The sequence below is a fragment of the Acomys russatus genome, chromosome 1, assembly GCF_903995435.1.
Source record: "Acomys russatus chromosome 1, mAcoRus1.1, whole genome shotgun sequence".
Taxonomy (NCBI): domain Eukaryota; kingdom Metazoa; phylum Chordata; class Mammalia; order Rodentia; family Muridae; genus Acomys; species Acomys russatus.
This window is the reverse complement of record NC_067137.1, coordinates 119904140-119918500: the sequence shown is the minus strand read 5'-3', so window position 1 is coordinate 119918500 and position 14361 is coordinate 119904140. Positions and strand designations below refer to the sequence as shown.

The 14361-nt window shown below is 49.6% G+C and overlaps 1 protein-coding gene across 1 annotated transcript in view; it reads right to left on the bottom strand.

Annotated features, from left to right (window-relative positions):
• Window positions 1-14361, bottom strand: part of Tdrd9 (tudor domain containing 9) — an 88973-nt gene that overhangs the window by 26845 nt on the left and 47767 nt on the right. The window contains exons 22-27 of the mRNA XM_051152482.1: window positions 13530-13630; window positions 11800-11973; window positions 9268-9379; window positions 8122-8334; window positions 7054-7143; window positions 5535-5795 (exon numbers count right to left, since the gene is read on the bottom strand). Of these exons, the coding sequence (XP_051008439.1) occupies window positions 5535-5795; window positions 7054-7143; window positions 8122-8334; window positions 9268-9379; window positions 11800-11973; window positions 13530-13630 (951 nt within the window). The remainder of the gene's footprint in view (window positions 1-5534; window positions 5796-7053; window positions 7144-8121; window positions 8335-9267; window positions 9380-11799; window positions 11974-13529; window positions 13631-14361) is intronic.

Below are 14361 nucleotides of genomic sequence, written 5' to 3'. Positions count from 1 at the left end.
TAGCTGAGGGTGACCCTGGGCTCTGTGGAGAATCTTTCTGTCTCCATCCCTGGAGAACTGGGACTTGGGGTCCATCTCGTGTGTCCAGTTCTGGATTCTTACTGTGACTCTCTCCACAAACCCACTTTCCTGTGCTGATTTGCTCTGAGGCAGGAGACTCTGCCTTTCCCCTGTGTAGTCAAGACATACACACAGATTCTAAATATATCCACATACACTTTTCCGAATAAACAGATGAATATAAACTCAAGACATCTCCAATCTCAGTAAATTAAAACAGGGACCACAGCAGTGGTTCTCAATCTTCCTAATGCTGTCAACCTTTAATACAGTTCCGTGGTGACTCCCCAACTATAAAATTATTTTTGTTGCTATGTCATAACTATAATTTTGTTACTGTTATCAATCATAAAGTAAATATCTGATAGGCAGGATGGTCTTAGGCAACTCCTATGCAAGGGTCTTTTTGTTTGTTTTTGTTTTTCGAGACAGGGTTTCTCTGTGTAGCCTTGGCTGTCCTGGACTCGCCTTGTAGACCAGGCTGGCCTCGAACTCACAGCAATCCACCTGCTTCTGCCTCCCGAGTGCTGGGATTAAAGGAGTGCACTACCATGCCCGGCTGCAAGGGTCTTTTGAACCCCAAAGGTCACGATCCTCAGATTGAGAACCACTGGTCTAGAAAGACGAATCATAGTCAAAAGCAGGTACTGCTTTGGTAAGGGTGCCGGTGTGGAGGCGCACACCTTTAATCCCAGTGCTGGGGAGACAGAGGAAGGTGGGTCTCTGGAGGCGCACACCTTTAATCCCAGTGCTGGGGAGACAGAGGAAGGTGGGTCTCTGGAGGCACACACCTTTAATCCCAGTGCTGGGGAGACAGAGGAAGGTGGGTCTCTGGTGGCACACACCTTTAATCCCAGTGCTGGGGAGACAGAGGAAGGTGGGTCTCTGGTGGCACACACCTTTAATCCCAGTGCTGGGGAGACAGAGGAAGGTGGGTCTCTGGAGGCGCACACCTTTAATCCCAGTGCTGGGGAGACAGAGGAAGGTGGGTCTCTGGTGGCGCACACCTTTAATCCCAGTGCTGGGGAGACAGAGGAAGGTGGGTCTCTGTGGTTGGGGGCTAGCATGGTCCATAGATTGGGTTCCAGAACAGCTACACAGTGACACCTCTAGATAAAATCAAATAAACAAAACACTAAGGATAATTTAAAAACACATACAGAATCATGTTTTATACATAGCTAAGTTTACAAGCAGTCATGTGCACATGTGTGCACAGTTAAGTGACATCGTGCCACTTGGAGTGGGAACAATCCCCTCAAGAGCCACTGACTAACCAACCCTCAGTGCCAGGTATGAGAAACCCCGTTTTGAGTTTTGGGTCAGGGGAGGCCATGAGACTACCAAACAATGCAGATTATTGCTGTTGCCTCTGAAGTTGAAGGTGTGTCCTTTCCACTGAAGACACCATGCCCTTCAGGCACTGAACTTGGAGAAACTGAGCTGCATCTGACCTGAAAGTCTCCTCCCTGGGGAGGAGCTCCAGAGTTCCAGAAGGTGCTTTACAAGGAGAAAAGAAACCACTATCTTCGCAGCTGCGGCACCTATGAACCACAGCAACAACCAGCACAGCAGGACACTCTAAAGGAGCAAAAGTGGCGCTCACGTCTTCCCGGTAACCAACAGCTGCCTAACTGGACTTAAGGCCCACTCAAAGGCATGAACTTATGCCCGGCACTGGAAACCTAGCCAGGCTCCTGTGGGCAGTGAGGCCATAGATGTCAGAGAAGACCTCACTCCCGCTGCTGTTGGGAGTAGAGGAAGCCACGCACTGTGGACATGAGCTGGCCTGAGGCCGACTGACAATTGGCAATGTCTTTTGCTGGTCAGAGTCCAGATGTCGTGAGTGCGAACTAGTGTTTACGAATGGCTCACCAGTGTGTGTGCCAACTGACAAGTGCAGCTGCCTCCCCCTGGCCTGCTGCTGCCTGAGACTGCTCACCTAGAGGCACCCTCCTACCTGACTAGCTAACTCCTCCCACCGTGCTGTTCTTAAAAACATGGCTGGGGTCCCCTATTGTTGCCATGCTAAATTGGTGCCATTCCACCAGAGTGCACACAGTCCACGAGCCCAGCTTTTCTGTTCGTATGTCTACAAGTCTGTCCTTTTTTCATTCCCTCACCAGCCCAGTTAGGGGTCCAGACCCAAGTTGCAAGGCACATGGCATGCCACTTTATTAAACCAGCGTGTTTCCTAACTCCATTCTAATATAGCTACAGGTAATTACAGCTCTTGCACCTCACCAACAAAGCACTTCTTTGCAGAAGACAGATCATTTTAGAAAGCCACAGCGGGCCAACTGCAGAGAACAAGTCCTCAGCCCCAGCCGATACATTTATGACAACAACCATGATGTCAGGACATTGTGGAGACAGGATGGAAAGATTGTAAGGGACAGATGACACCAAGACATCCGCGTTAAAGCTGCAACTCCTAGAAGTGCCAGGGAAGCTACAACCATGAAACCGCAACAATATGGCTGCCTGAAGAAGACCCGAGTAATGGCCACATCAATAGACACTTGAAAAGAGAGACACTTATAGGCCCCGCCTCTAGGTGAAGACCTACAGGAAACGAATGATGCTTGAGAGAAAGGAAAACTTGTTCTCCACCTAACTGGTCATCCAATACTAAGTGGTCAGCCCCCCTCTGCGAGCTCAGCATAGCCCTCCCTAATGAGAACATCTCTGATGTTGACGGCACATACACATACATACCATACGCAGAAACACATAAGCAACACTAAATGGACTCAGCAAGCTGTATTTACCTATCTATGCTTTCATATACATATGTAACAATAACAAAGAAACAGAGGCCAGGAGTGTGAGAGGGAGTGAGGGGAGTCTGGGAGGGATTGTAAGGGGAAGGAGGAAATGATGTAATTATAATTTTTGAAAATTTGCCAAAAAAAGAAAAGAAAAAGAAAAGAAAACAAAAACCCAAAAACGCCAGGTACTGTAGTGCACAACTGTAATCCTAGTATTCAGGGAGGCAGAAGCAGGCAGACCACTGTGAGCTCAAGGCCAGCCTGGCATACAAAGAGAGTCCAGGCCAGTCAAACCTACACAGAGAAACCCTGTCTTGAAAACAAAACAAAACAAAACAACAACAAAACCCAAAAAGGAAGAAAAAGAAAATCTACAAATATAAAAAGCTTTAAAAGTTTTTAAAAGATTTTGAAATGCTTAATACATATGAGATGCTTATTGACTACTTCCATTATGAAAATAATTTTTAGAACCCATTTAAAAAGATAAAACTCAAATACAGAATTATTTTCAAGTTAATTTTCATTTCTAAAAGAAAAATAATTGACTAGGAAGCTACCAAAACCAGCATACTCCGCCACAATGTAGTCCCCCAGAGGGAAGGAAGCTAGTTTACATCAGCGGTCCTCATCCAGGGGGTGTGACTCCTTTGGGGGTCAAACAGCTCTTGCACAGGGGTCACCTAAGACCATCTGCACACCAGACATTTACATTACAATTCGTAAGAGTAGCAAATCACAGCTATGACGGAGCAATGAAAATGATGTTATGGTTAGGGTCATCACAACATGAGACACTGTACTAAGATTTTGCAGCATCAGGATGGTTGAGAATCCAAAGAGCATCAATGAACACTTCCACCCATCACCTACCCTGCCCTCAACAACAGCAGGAAGGAAGAACTTGCTCCACTCACTCTCCCTTGCCCGCCACAGCCTGGCCCCGCCTCCCTGCACATACCTTGTGCTCCACTCACTCTCCCCTGCAGCCTCCCAGCCTGGCCCTGCCTCCCAGCACACACCCTGTGCTCCACTCACTCTCCCCTGCAGCCCCCCAGCCTGGCCCTGCCTCCCAGCACACACCCTGTGCTCCACTCACTCTCCCCTGACCCCCCAGCCTGGCCCCGCCTCCCAGCACACACCCTGTGCTCCACTCACTCTCCCCTGCAGCCCCCCAGCCTGGCCCTGCCTCCCAGCACACACCTTGTGCTCCACTCACTCTCCCCTGCAGCCCCCCAGCCTGGCCCTGCCTCCCAGCATACACCCTGTGTTCCACTCACTCTCCCCTGCCCCCCCAGCCTGGCCCCGCCTCTCAGAACACACCTTGTGCTCCACTCACTCTCCCCTGCCCCCCCAGCCTGGCCCCGCCTCCCAGCTACACCCTGTGCTCCACTCACTCTCCCCTGCCCCCCCAGCCTGGCCCCGCCTCCCTGCACACACCTTGTGCTCCACTCATTCTCCCCTGCCCCCCCCCAGCCTGGCCCTGCCTCCCAGCATACACCCTGTGCTCCACTCACTCTCCCCTGCCCCCCCAGCCTGGCCCCGCCTCCCAGCACACACCTTGTGCTCCACTCACTCTCCCCTGCCCCCCCCCCGAGCCTGGCCCTGCCTCCCAGCATACACCCTGTGCTCCACTCACTCTCCCCTGCCCCCCCAGCCTGGCCCTGCCTCCCAGAATACACCCTGTGCTCCACTCACTCTCCCCTGCCCCCCCCAGCCTGGCCCTGCCTCCCAGCATACACCCTGTGCTCCACTCACTCTCCCCTGACCCCCCAGCCTGGCCCTGCCTCCCAGCATACACCCTGTGCTCCACTCACTCTCCCCTGCCCCCCCAGCCTGGCCCTGCCTCCCAGCATACACCCTGTGCTCCACTCACTCTCCCCTGACCCCCAGCCTGGCCCTGCCTCCCAGCACACACCCTGTGCTCCACTCACTCTCCCCTGACCCCCCAGCCTGGCCCTGCCTCCCAGCATACACCCTGTGCTCCACTCCCTCTCCCCTGCCCCCCCAGCCTGGCCCTGCCTCCCAGCATACACCCTGTGCTCCACTCACTCTCCCCTGACCCCCCCGGCCTGGCCCTGCCTCCCAGAATACACCCTGTGCTCCACTCACTCTCCCCTGCCCCCCCAGCCTGGCCCTGCCTCCCAGCATACACCCTGTGCTCCACTCACTCTCCCCTGCCCCCCAGCCTGGCCCTGCCTCCCAGCATACACCCTGTGCTCCACTCACTCTCCCCTGCCCCCCAGCCTGGCCCTGCCTCCCAGCATACACCCTGTGCTCCACTCACTCTCCCCTGACCCCCAGCCTGGCCCTGCCTCCCAGAATACACCCTGTGCTCCACTCACTCTCCCCTGCCCCCCCAGCCTGGCCCTGCCTCCCAGCATACACCCTGTGCTCCACTCACTCTCCCCTGCCCCCGAGCCTGGCCCTGCCTCCCAGCATACACCCTGTGCTCCACTCACTCTCCCCTGCCCCCAGCCTGGCCCCGCCTCCCAGCATACACCCTGTGCTCCACTCACTCTCCCCTGCCCCCCAGCCTGGCCCCGCCTCCCAGCATACACCCTGTGCTCCACTCACTCTCCCCTGCCCCCCAGCCTGGCCCCGCCTCCCAGCACACACCCTGTGCTCCACTCACTCTCCCCTGCCCCCCCAGCCTGGCCCCGCCTCCCAGCACACCCCAAGCTGTAACAGAACAGCTCATACTTTTGATTCATAGGACTCCTCTGCGAGCTCAGCATAGCCCTCCCTGATGAGAACATCTCTGATGTTGACGGCATCCTGGGCACCCGAGTACCGGTACACATCCACATGCAGGACGCTGTGCACAACTGAGAACACTTTCACCAGTAGAGGACAGCCGCTGACCAGGGAGGTGAACCGCCCGTTGGCGCCCCCACTCCAATGCTCTCCACAGATAAGAGACTTTGCTGATGGTCGCATTTTGCAAATTTTGAATTCCAATGCCTGGACAGAAAGAAAAGCACTCTGAAACAGTTTCATAAATGAACAAAACACTGATAATAAATTCTACTAAAATGTCATTTTGTAATCAGCATTCCTAGAAAAGTCTTGAAAGCTATGGGTAGTAAGGGTTTCACAGCTAAATAAACATAGCTTTACTTCATTTATTTATTTTAAAATTTTATTTATTTACTTATTTATTTTGGAGATAGTCTCACTAGGGCTCACTTGAAACTCACTATGCAGACCAGACTGTCCTGAACTCAAGAGATCCACTTTCCGCCGCCAGAGTGCTATGATAAAGGTGTGTGTCAGCCCATCAGGCTGGATCCCTTTTTATCCACAGCATTATTTTATAGTAAACTTGAGTGTATTCTTGGTGGGGAAAGAGCATGCAAGTGTAGGTTACACCTAGTGCCAACAGGTCCTGAGCAAACAGCATCAGAGGACGCCTGAGGGGTTGGAGTAAGAACAGCCCCCACAGGCCCATCTATTTTAATGCTTAGTCAGCAGGGAGTGGAACTTTTTGAAAGAATTAGAAAGATTTCTAATTTTGCGTGACCTTGTTAGAGGAAGTGTGATTTCAAAAGCCCATGCCAGACCCAGTCTCCTCTCCCCTCTCTCTTCCCTCCGTCTCTCTCTCTCTCTCTCTCCCCGTTTTTCCCTCTCTCCCTCCAGATCAGGATGCAGCTCTCAGCTCCTTCTCCAGCACCATGCCTGCCTGCCCCTTGCCCTCTGCCATGCTGATAATGGACTAAAGCCTCTGAGGCGGTAAGCCAGCCCTCAGTTAAATGCTTCTTTGTGAGAGCAGTCTTCTCTTCACACCAACAGAGCAGTGGATAAGACAGCACCACTGATTAAACGACTCTCTCTCTGCTGGAAGTCAGACCCTGACTATGAAGTCAGATTCTGATTTCATAGTGGCAACAATACCTATGACATTGCTTGTTTGTTTGTTTTTGTTTTCTTTCTTTTTTCCAAGACAGGGTTTCTCTGCCCTGGCTATCCTAGACTCACTTTGTAGACCAGGCTGGCCTGGAACTCATAGCGATCCACCTGACACTGCCTCCCAAGTGCTGGGATTAAAGGCGTGCATCACCATGCCCAGCCCCGACATTGTAATTTTAAAGAGTAGATCCAAATTTGGCTAGTGTGGGCCAGTCTTTCTCTGTCATGGACTTGAGCTGTGAAGGTCAAGGTGACCTCTGACCAGTTTCCTCCAGTCTCCCGCACTCACTCACCGGAATCCTCTCCACCTTACCTGAAATGGAAGCTGCAGAAACTGACAGGGGATTTCCCTCAGTAGGTCCAGGGCTACATGAGACCTATTGCCGTAGTCTACAAAGAACACCTACAGATAAAGACAACAGATACTCTGACAGGGCGCCTCAACAAGGTGGGGGTGCAGGGCCTCCTCCAGCTCCACAGCTCCACAGCTGTCTACACACAGACAGAGAACGCCCTACGTTCCCGTCTGTTTGGTGGTTGTTGTGAGGAAATGCTAGTTTTAGTCAAATCCACACACATGACCAAGACAGTTTTCCCTCCCAGTTCACTATTCTCGTTTGTTTGTTTCTTTTTTGGTGTTCCCTGTCCCAATTTTCAAGAGTTCTCTCAGCTGGCTTTCTGCCCAGGCTGTTGCTTTCTTTTCGGAGGATGGAGGGCTGGGGTCGGGGAGAGGTTACCACAGATGTCTTCTACATCTCTTACATTCTCATTCTAACAGTAATCACTCTGTATTTCCTTATTTTACTTATTTTTTTTAAAAGATTTATTATTTATACAGTGTTCTGCCTGCACATGTGCCTGCACTCCAGAAGAGGACACCAGATCTCGCTACAAATGGTTAGGAGTCACCAAGTGGTTGCTGGGAATTGAACTCGGGACCTTTGGAAGAGCACACAGTGCTCTTAACCTCTGACCCATGTCTCCAGCCCCCTATTTTACTTACTTATTTTTTGTAGCCTTGGCTGTTCTGGAGCACACTATGTAGATTAGGGTGCTAGGATTACGGGTGTGTGCCACCACACCTAGCTGTTAATAATTTCATTTCTATTCTACCTTTAACAGTGCAGATTTTCTATTTTATATGTATGTGCACTACATGCATTCAGTGCCCAAGAAGGCCAGCAAAGGGTGTCAGATCCCCAGGTCTGGAGTTGCAAATGGTAGTTAGCCTCCATGTGAGTACTGGGAATTGAACCTGGGTCCTTTGGAAGAGCAGCCAGTGCTCTTAACCACTGAGCCATCTCTCCAGTACCAAGATTTTCTATACATTTCTAGGCTTATTTTCTTTCCTTCTTAGTGATCTGCTAATAGGAAAACATACCTCAGCAGAATTCCCAGAAACATAAAGGATTTGAGCTCTGAAGTAGCTTTCCTTGTTGTGATCAGTAAATGGTGCCAGGCAGACCATGTCCGGATGCGGGTGCACAGGCAGAGGGACGAGCTCTAGCCGGTTTATCTCAGCAGTCAGTTTTTTCAGAAGCTCTGCATTCCTCTCATCAGTTCTGTACCCCCAGAAGTGCCCTACTTCTACCACCTGAAAGGGAAGAGGATGGGCACAAATATAGACTACAAATGGTTCCACGCAGCCCTGTGACCGGCTTGTCTCTGTGTCCAGCACACGACAGGTTTCTAGGAGCCTCTGTGAAAACAAAGGACGGTCTAGTACCGGCTGAGGACTCGGCGGCCTCGTCCTGATGGCTTCAAGAGCTCTGATCTAGTTCAGGTTAGTCAGTACCAAGGGGCTTCCGGTGCCCTTAGAGCTGCTGAGTCAAGGTGCAGTGCCAAGTGCACAGTCCAGGAATAAGAACAGCATGTGAGGTCTGGCAGAGAAAGACCCACTGAATAGCTTCTCCGCGGCTGCCTCAGGCCACAGGGCCACTGTCAACAGGGCTCCTACCTGCTGGATTCCAGATTTCCACATCAAATTCCCCAGGGAAGTACAGCTGCAGATTTACCAGAACGTGAGCACACTCGCTTATTTATGTTTTGTGCTGGGGCTGGACCTCGGGCCTCACACACTAGACAGGGGCCCACTACTGAGCTTCACCCCTCGCTCCATATTCTCAACACCAGTTTTGCTGATGTAAACAAGTACGCACCATATATCATGCCAACTAATTTTTTAAGTTTTATCTTGCCAAATGTTTAGGGGTTTGTTTCTTGTGAGACAGTGTCTTAGCATGTAGCCCTGGCTTGCCTAGAACTCTCTATGAAGGCAAGGCTAGCTTCAAATTTACAGGGACCTGCCTCTGCTTCCTAAGTACTGGGTTTAAAGGTGTGTGCCATCACACATGGTTATTTTTGCATTTTAAACACTCTGACATCAATTCTGGCTTTCCACTCTGCCCACATTCTAATTTCATAAGCAGTCATTCGTGCTGAGCCTCATTCACCACATGCGCTGGCAGGCACACTGTGCACACGGATGACCAGCGTCTTCAGATGCGGAGGCAGGCGAGGCTCTCACCTCAGTGACATCAATTGTCAGGAGGAGATCTGCAACTGTCCGGGGCCTGTCCAAGGCATTGAATGAGACCTGCATGGGATCTACTGTCTGCTTCTGGAAGTCCACATTCACCCTAAGTAACATGAGTTTGAAAAAAGAAAATGAAAATTAAGTGTTATAAAAGACATTTCCATATATGAAATACCACTTGACCTACTCTAGTATTTCCAGTGCGGTAGTTTGGTTCTTGTAGTTTGGTCCCAGGCCCTGCACATGGGCTCCTGGCAGGTGGCAGAATTCTGGGAGGTGGAGCTCAGGCCCCAGTTAACAGGACCAAGCAACCATGGACTAAACCTTCTGAAACCATGAGCCCAAATAACTTTTCCTCTTGCAAGCTGATCGTGTCAGGCACTTGTCACTGAAACGGAAAACTGGCATAACCAGAAGTGCTGTTTGGTCTCACTTCAGATGTTTGATGACTACCTTGGCAGCCCTGGAAGCAGGGCACATCCTGATATGTACCCACTGCCCTCCAGGGATACAGTCTACCAGACACAATAGCTACTTTAAAGAGTATACATTCTCACCCTTTCCGAAAACTGACTAGAAATGAGGAACCCAGGGTACAACTGAGTTAGTAGAGTGTTTTCTTGGTCTACACAAAGCCCTGGGCGTGATCCTCAGCACAGCATAACACTAGGTGGTGCTTGCTGTGACTCTGGAACTTAGGAGGAGGAAGCAGCTGGAGGGACAGCGTGAGGATTACCAACAACACTGCTCTTCCAAAGGACTGCAGCTCATTTCCCAGCAGCCATCAGGGTGCTACCACTGCCTCTAACTCCAGCTGCAGGGGATCCAAGGCCTCTAGGCCTCACAGGCACCCAGAACCAGGTACATATACACCCACAGACAGACACATAAATATGCATAATTAAAAATAGAATAATAGGTGGGCTGGGCAGTGGTGGTGCATGCCTTTAATCCCAGCACTTGGGAGGCAGAGGAAGGTGGATCTCTGAGTTTGAAGCCAACTGGGTCTACAGAGTGAGGTCCAGCACATCCGGGGTTACACAGAGAAAACTTGTCTCCAAAAAATAGTAACAAGAAACAAATAAAAATACACAAAATACTTAAGGTAGAAGCAGGAAGGACAGAGGCACTTCAAAATCTCTGTGAGTTTGAGGCTAGCCTTGTCTACATAACAAGTTCTAGGCCAGCCAAGGCTACATAGTGAAACCCTGACTCAAACAAAGAAAAAGTTAAAAAATAGACTTCTGCCTATGTGGCACTGGGGGTCTGGCCTAAAAATAGAAGTATCTGTTATAAATACCAGATGGTTTTTTTTTTTAAAGACTTATTTATTTACTACATATACAGTGTTCTGCCTGAATGTACACCTGCACACCAGAAGAGGGCGCCAGATCTCATTATAGATGGCTGTGAGCCACCATGTGGTTGCCAGGAATCAAACTCAGGACCTTTGGAAGAGCAGACTGTGCTCTAAACCGCTGAGCCAACTTGCCAGCCCCTACCAGATCGTTTTTAAAACTGTGTCCAAGAAAAGATCTGTGTTGGAGGATGGTCTGATGTATTTTGATGCTAATTACTGCTTACTGTCTCTGTGACCAACCTTTTGCTTAATAAAAAGCCATCCCACCTGGGCAGGGCAGGAGATAGGTGGGGCTAGGAGAGAGAGAGAGGAATTCTGGGAAGGAGAAGGACCACCACCAGGAGAAGGAGACCTGAAGTGAGGAGGGGAAGGCCGCCATGGGTTAGCTGGAGGAGAAGCACATAGCTGACATGGAGGGAGAATTCGGCCAAGATGAAGAATATTAGCAAGTATCTGGGATTATGGATGGGAGGTATCTTAATAGAAGTTATTGGAAGCAGATGGCATGAGATTGAGGCAGGGATCCCATGCCTGAGGCCCCACTATGGGAGGTAGTTTAGGGGATTGATATCTGCTCTGCCCCAGGTTAACTAAGGCTACTTTAAAATATAACAAGTGTCTGTGTCTTTATTGATTGCTAGCCGGGCCTACAGATAATACTGGTAATACAGATAACACATATAATTTAAAAACAATAGATCTGCATCCCAATGGCTACTGGAGTGGCTACCATTAGCCACTTCTGCTGTGAGGGTCATTCTTGTCACACAGTGGGGTGGAGAGGATGACTGCTGGGCACCCAAATGTACCAGGGCCCCCAAATGCACCTCCATTACAGTCCACTTTTTGTTCTGCTGAAAAAAGAGAATTCTCTCAATGAAATTCATAAATTTAGAAGGAATAAAGAAAATAAGCACAGGGTTGATTTCTACAATTTAAACAGAAATTTTAAATTATTTCACTCAGTCCTTTTCATAGCTTCACAGCAGGCATCGTATCTACTAAACAGATGGCAAACACTGGGGATCAGGGGGTTCAAGGCCACCTGTGAAGAGATGATGCCAAGAATCAAGGGGCAGCACCCTGGTGACAAAGCCAGGGTCCAACAGTCACGTGAGAACATATTTGGGAACAGTAGTGCACGTGGAATCTTCTGGCAATACCTTGTGTTCCTGAGTTTTGACACAGACCCGCCTTGCACCTTCCCTTCAATCTCCTCAGCAGCATGAACGATAAGCTCGAGGGACACCTTTAGCTGGGACATCTTGACTGCCAAGTTCACAGCAGGGAGGGTTTTAAATCTCTCTGTCGGATTCCGAGAAAACTCCACAAAGGCTCTGCTCCATACATATAAATGAAAACATAAATTTATCAGGGATCTAGTAAATAACCATATACTAAATTTTCTTGAGGTTAGGCAGAAATTCTCACTGCATACTTCTTAAAATGCTGGTAACTCATCATTCTAATTAATCAATAGAAGCATTAGCTGGCTTGAAGACAGACTATCTCTGAGGGGGTGTTACAGTGACAAGGCAGTGAAGCTGGCCTCATCCTTGTACAACACTGCACAAAACAGCATGGTTCATAGAGAGCTTCAGCCCAGGAATCTCAGTTTCCACAATCCCAGCAGAAGAGCAGGTCTGCTGCCGTACGGTGCTATAGACAGAGGCCCTGTGCAACTATCATGCAAATGCACAGCACAGTGAGTTGGGCAAGACCCTTTGAAACAGCTACCAAGTTAATAAGTGGAGTCCACAAAACATCCTGCCCCTTACCACTCACTGCCCAGACGGCCCCTGTGCCTGCACGCCGCCACACTCACACAGCGGCTACGGAGCGGAGCGGCTGCCATGCATGAAGAAGCACAACCATTCTTTGGCTGCTGTTTTACGCCTCTAGCTGGTCCCAGCAGAACCAAAAAGAGCATAGTTGCTTTCCCCTGAAATATCTGTGTGACATTTCTATTGTGACTAAAAAGCCAAAACTATGAGGAATGTACAAGGCTCTGGGTTTAGTCCTCAACTCCGGGGATTTTTTTTCCCTAATCAATTTAAAAACTGTAATCTTAGCTGGGCTCGGTGGCTCACACCTGTAATCCCAGCACTGCACGAGGCAGAGGCAGGCAGATCACTGTGAGTTTGAGGCCAACCTGGTCTACAGAGTCCAGGACAGCCAGGGCTACATAGACAAACCCTGCCTCCAAAAACCAAAAAAAAAAAAAAAAAAAAAAAAAAAGAAAGAAAGAAAGAAAGAAAACAAAAAACAACTGTAGGGCTGGAGAGATGGCTCAGCAGTTAAGAGTACTGATTGCTCTTCCAGAGGTCCTGAGTTCAATTCCCAGCACCCACATGTTGGCTCACAGCCATCTATAAAGCGATCTGATGTGCACTGTACACATAATAAACAAATCTTTAAAAACATTTTAAAAACAACTGTAATCTTGTGTATGTAAATACTAGGTGAATCCTTTAACCAACCATTTGCTACTGCCTGCTAATAAACTAGGGCCAAATTAGCTGTGTTTCTGCACTCTGTGTCTTCCAAAGCCACAAAGTTAAGGAGATGCACAGACAGACGCGGCTGTTGGGATCCCTCCATGGGCACAAGGAACTGAAGCAGTGACCTGCCATGAAAATCTGGATGGGCACTGAAGAGAAGGCTCCTGCAGAGAACCAGGACAAGTGTGCCACACGCAGGCCACCAGCACAGCTCCTTCAGGACACACGGCTGGAAAGAGTGGTAACTCCCACTGACAACAGGATAAACCAAAGTTCCACTGGAGAGCTAGCCCAGCGGCCTCCAAGGAGACTTACTTTACACACATGCAGCCCTAGAAGAGACCTCTACAGCGTTTAAAGTGGAGCGCTGACTACAAAAGTCGACTACTTACTTTGCACCATCAAACACAATGGACTTGACTTGCCCGCACTGTCTGAAGAGGGACTGCAGTTGCTTGTAGTAGAGAAATCCATAGGGAGGAATGTGTTTCAGCTGTAAGACAGAAGGCAGCGCAGGCCCAGCCCTCAGGACAGCGCCACCGAGCGCCCAGCAGCACAAGACGCTTGCCCTTATTTGCAAGCTCAGCCCATATACATACACGGCAGACTTGGCCAAGTACCTAACGACTGCACGACTTTAAAATTATAACCATGTTTTAACAAAAGTGCATAAAGCAAAGGTTAGTTTTCCCCTTGTTCAAACAGCTCAACAGTTGAATGCAGTAAAAGGGTACTGTTGTTGCTGCTGCTTTCATTGTGTTACCTGAAAATAGTCACACTAACCGCAGCTCCCTGAAACATCACCCTTCTGACAGAGTGACAGCAAAGTGATTATGGAAGACGGACTGTTCCTCCTCAGAGGCCAGCCTCTTACCCAGCAGCCTCAACTCCAGCCTCCTCAAAGCATCCCCAGTACTCCTCCCTCTGGTTCCACTGAGGACCCTTGTGCTGCCTGCAGTCTACTGCCTGCATGTGGCAGCAGGAAGTCAGAGCAGAGCCTGAGGCATCACTACATCACCAGGCTGGGATAATGGTAAAGCTTTAACTTTACAGTGCTGTGTGAAGCTCAGAGACGGATACACAGTAAAAGCACTTGGCTTCTTGCACAAGTTCTAAAGCAAAACTAGCCATGATTCAGTTTCTATGACACGTGATCAGGACTGTCAGGTGACTAGGCTGTCTGGGGCTAAGTAGTGTGTCTCAAGTAGGGTCCTGTGGGGCCTC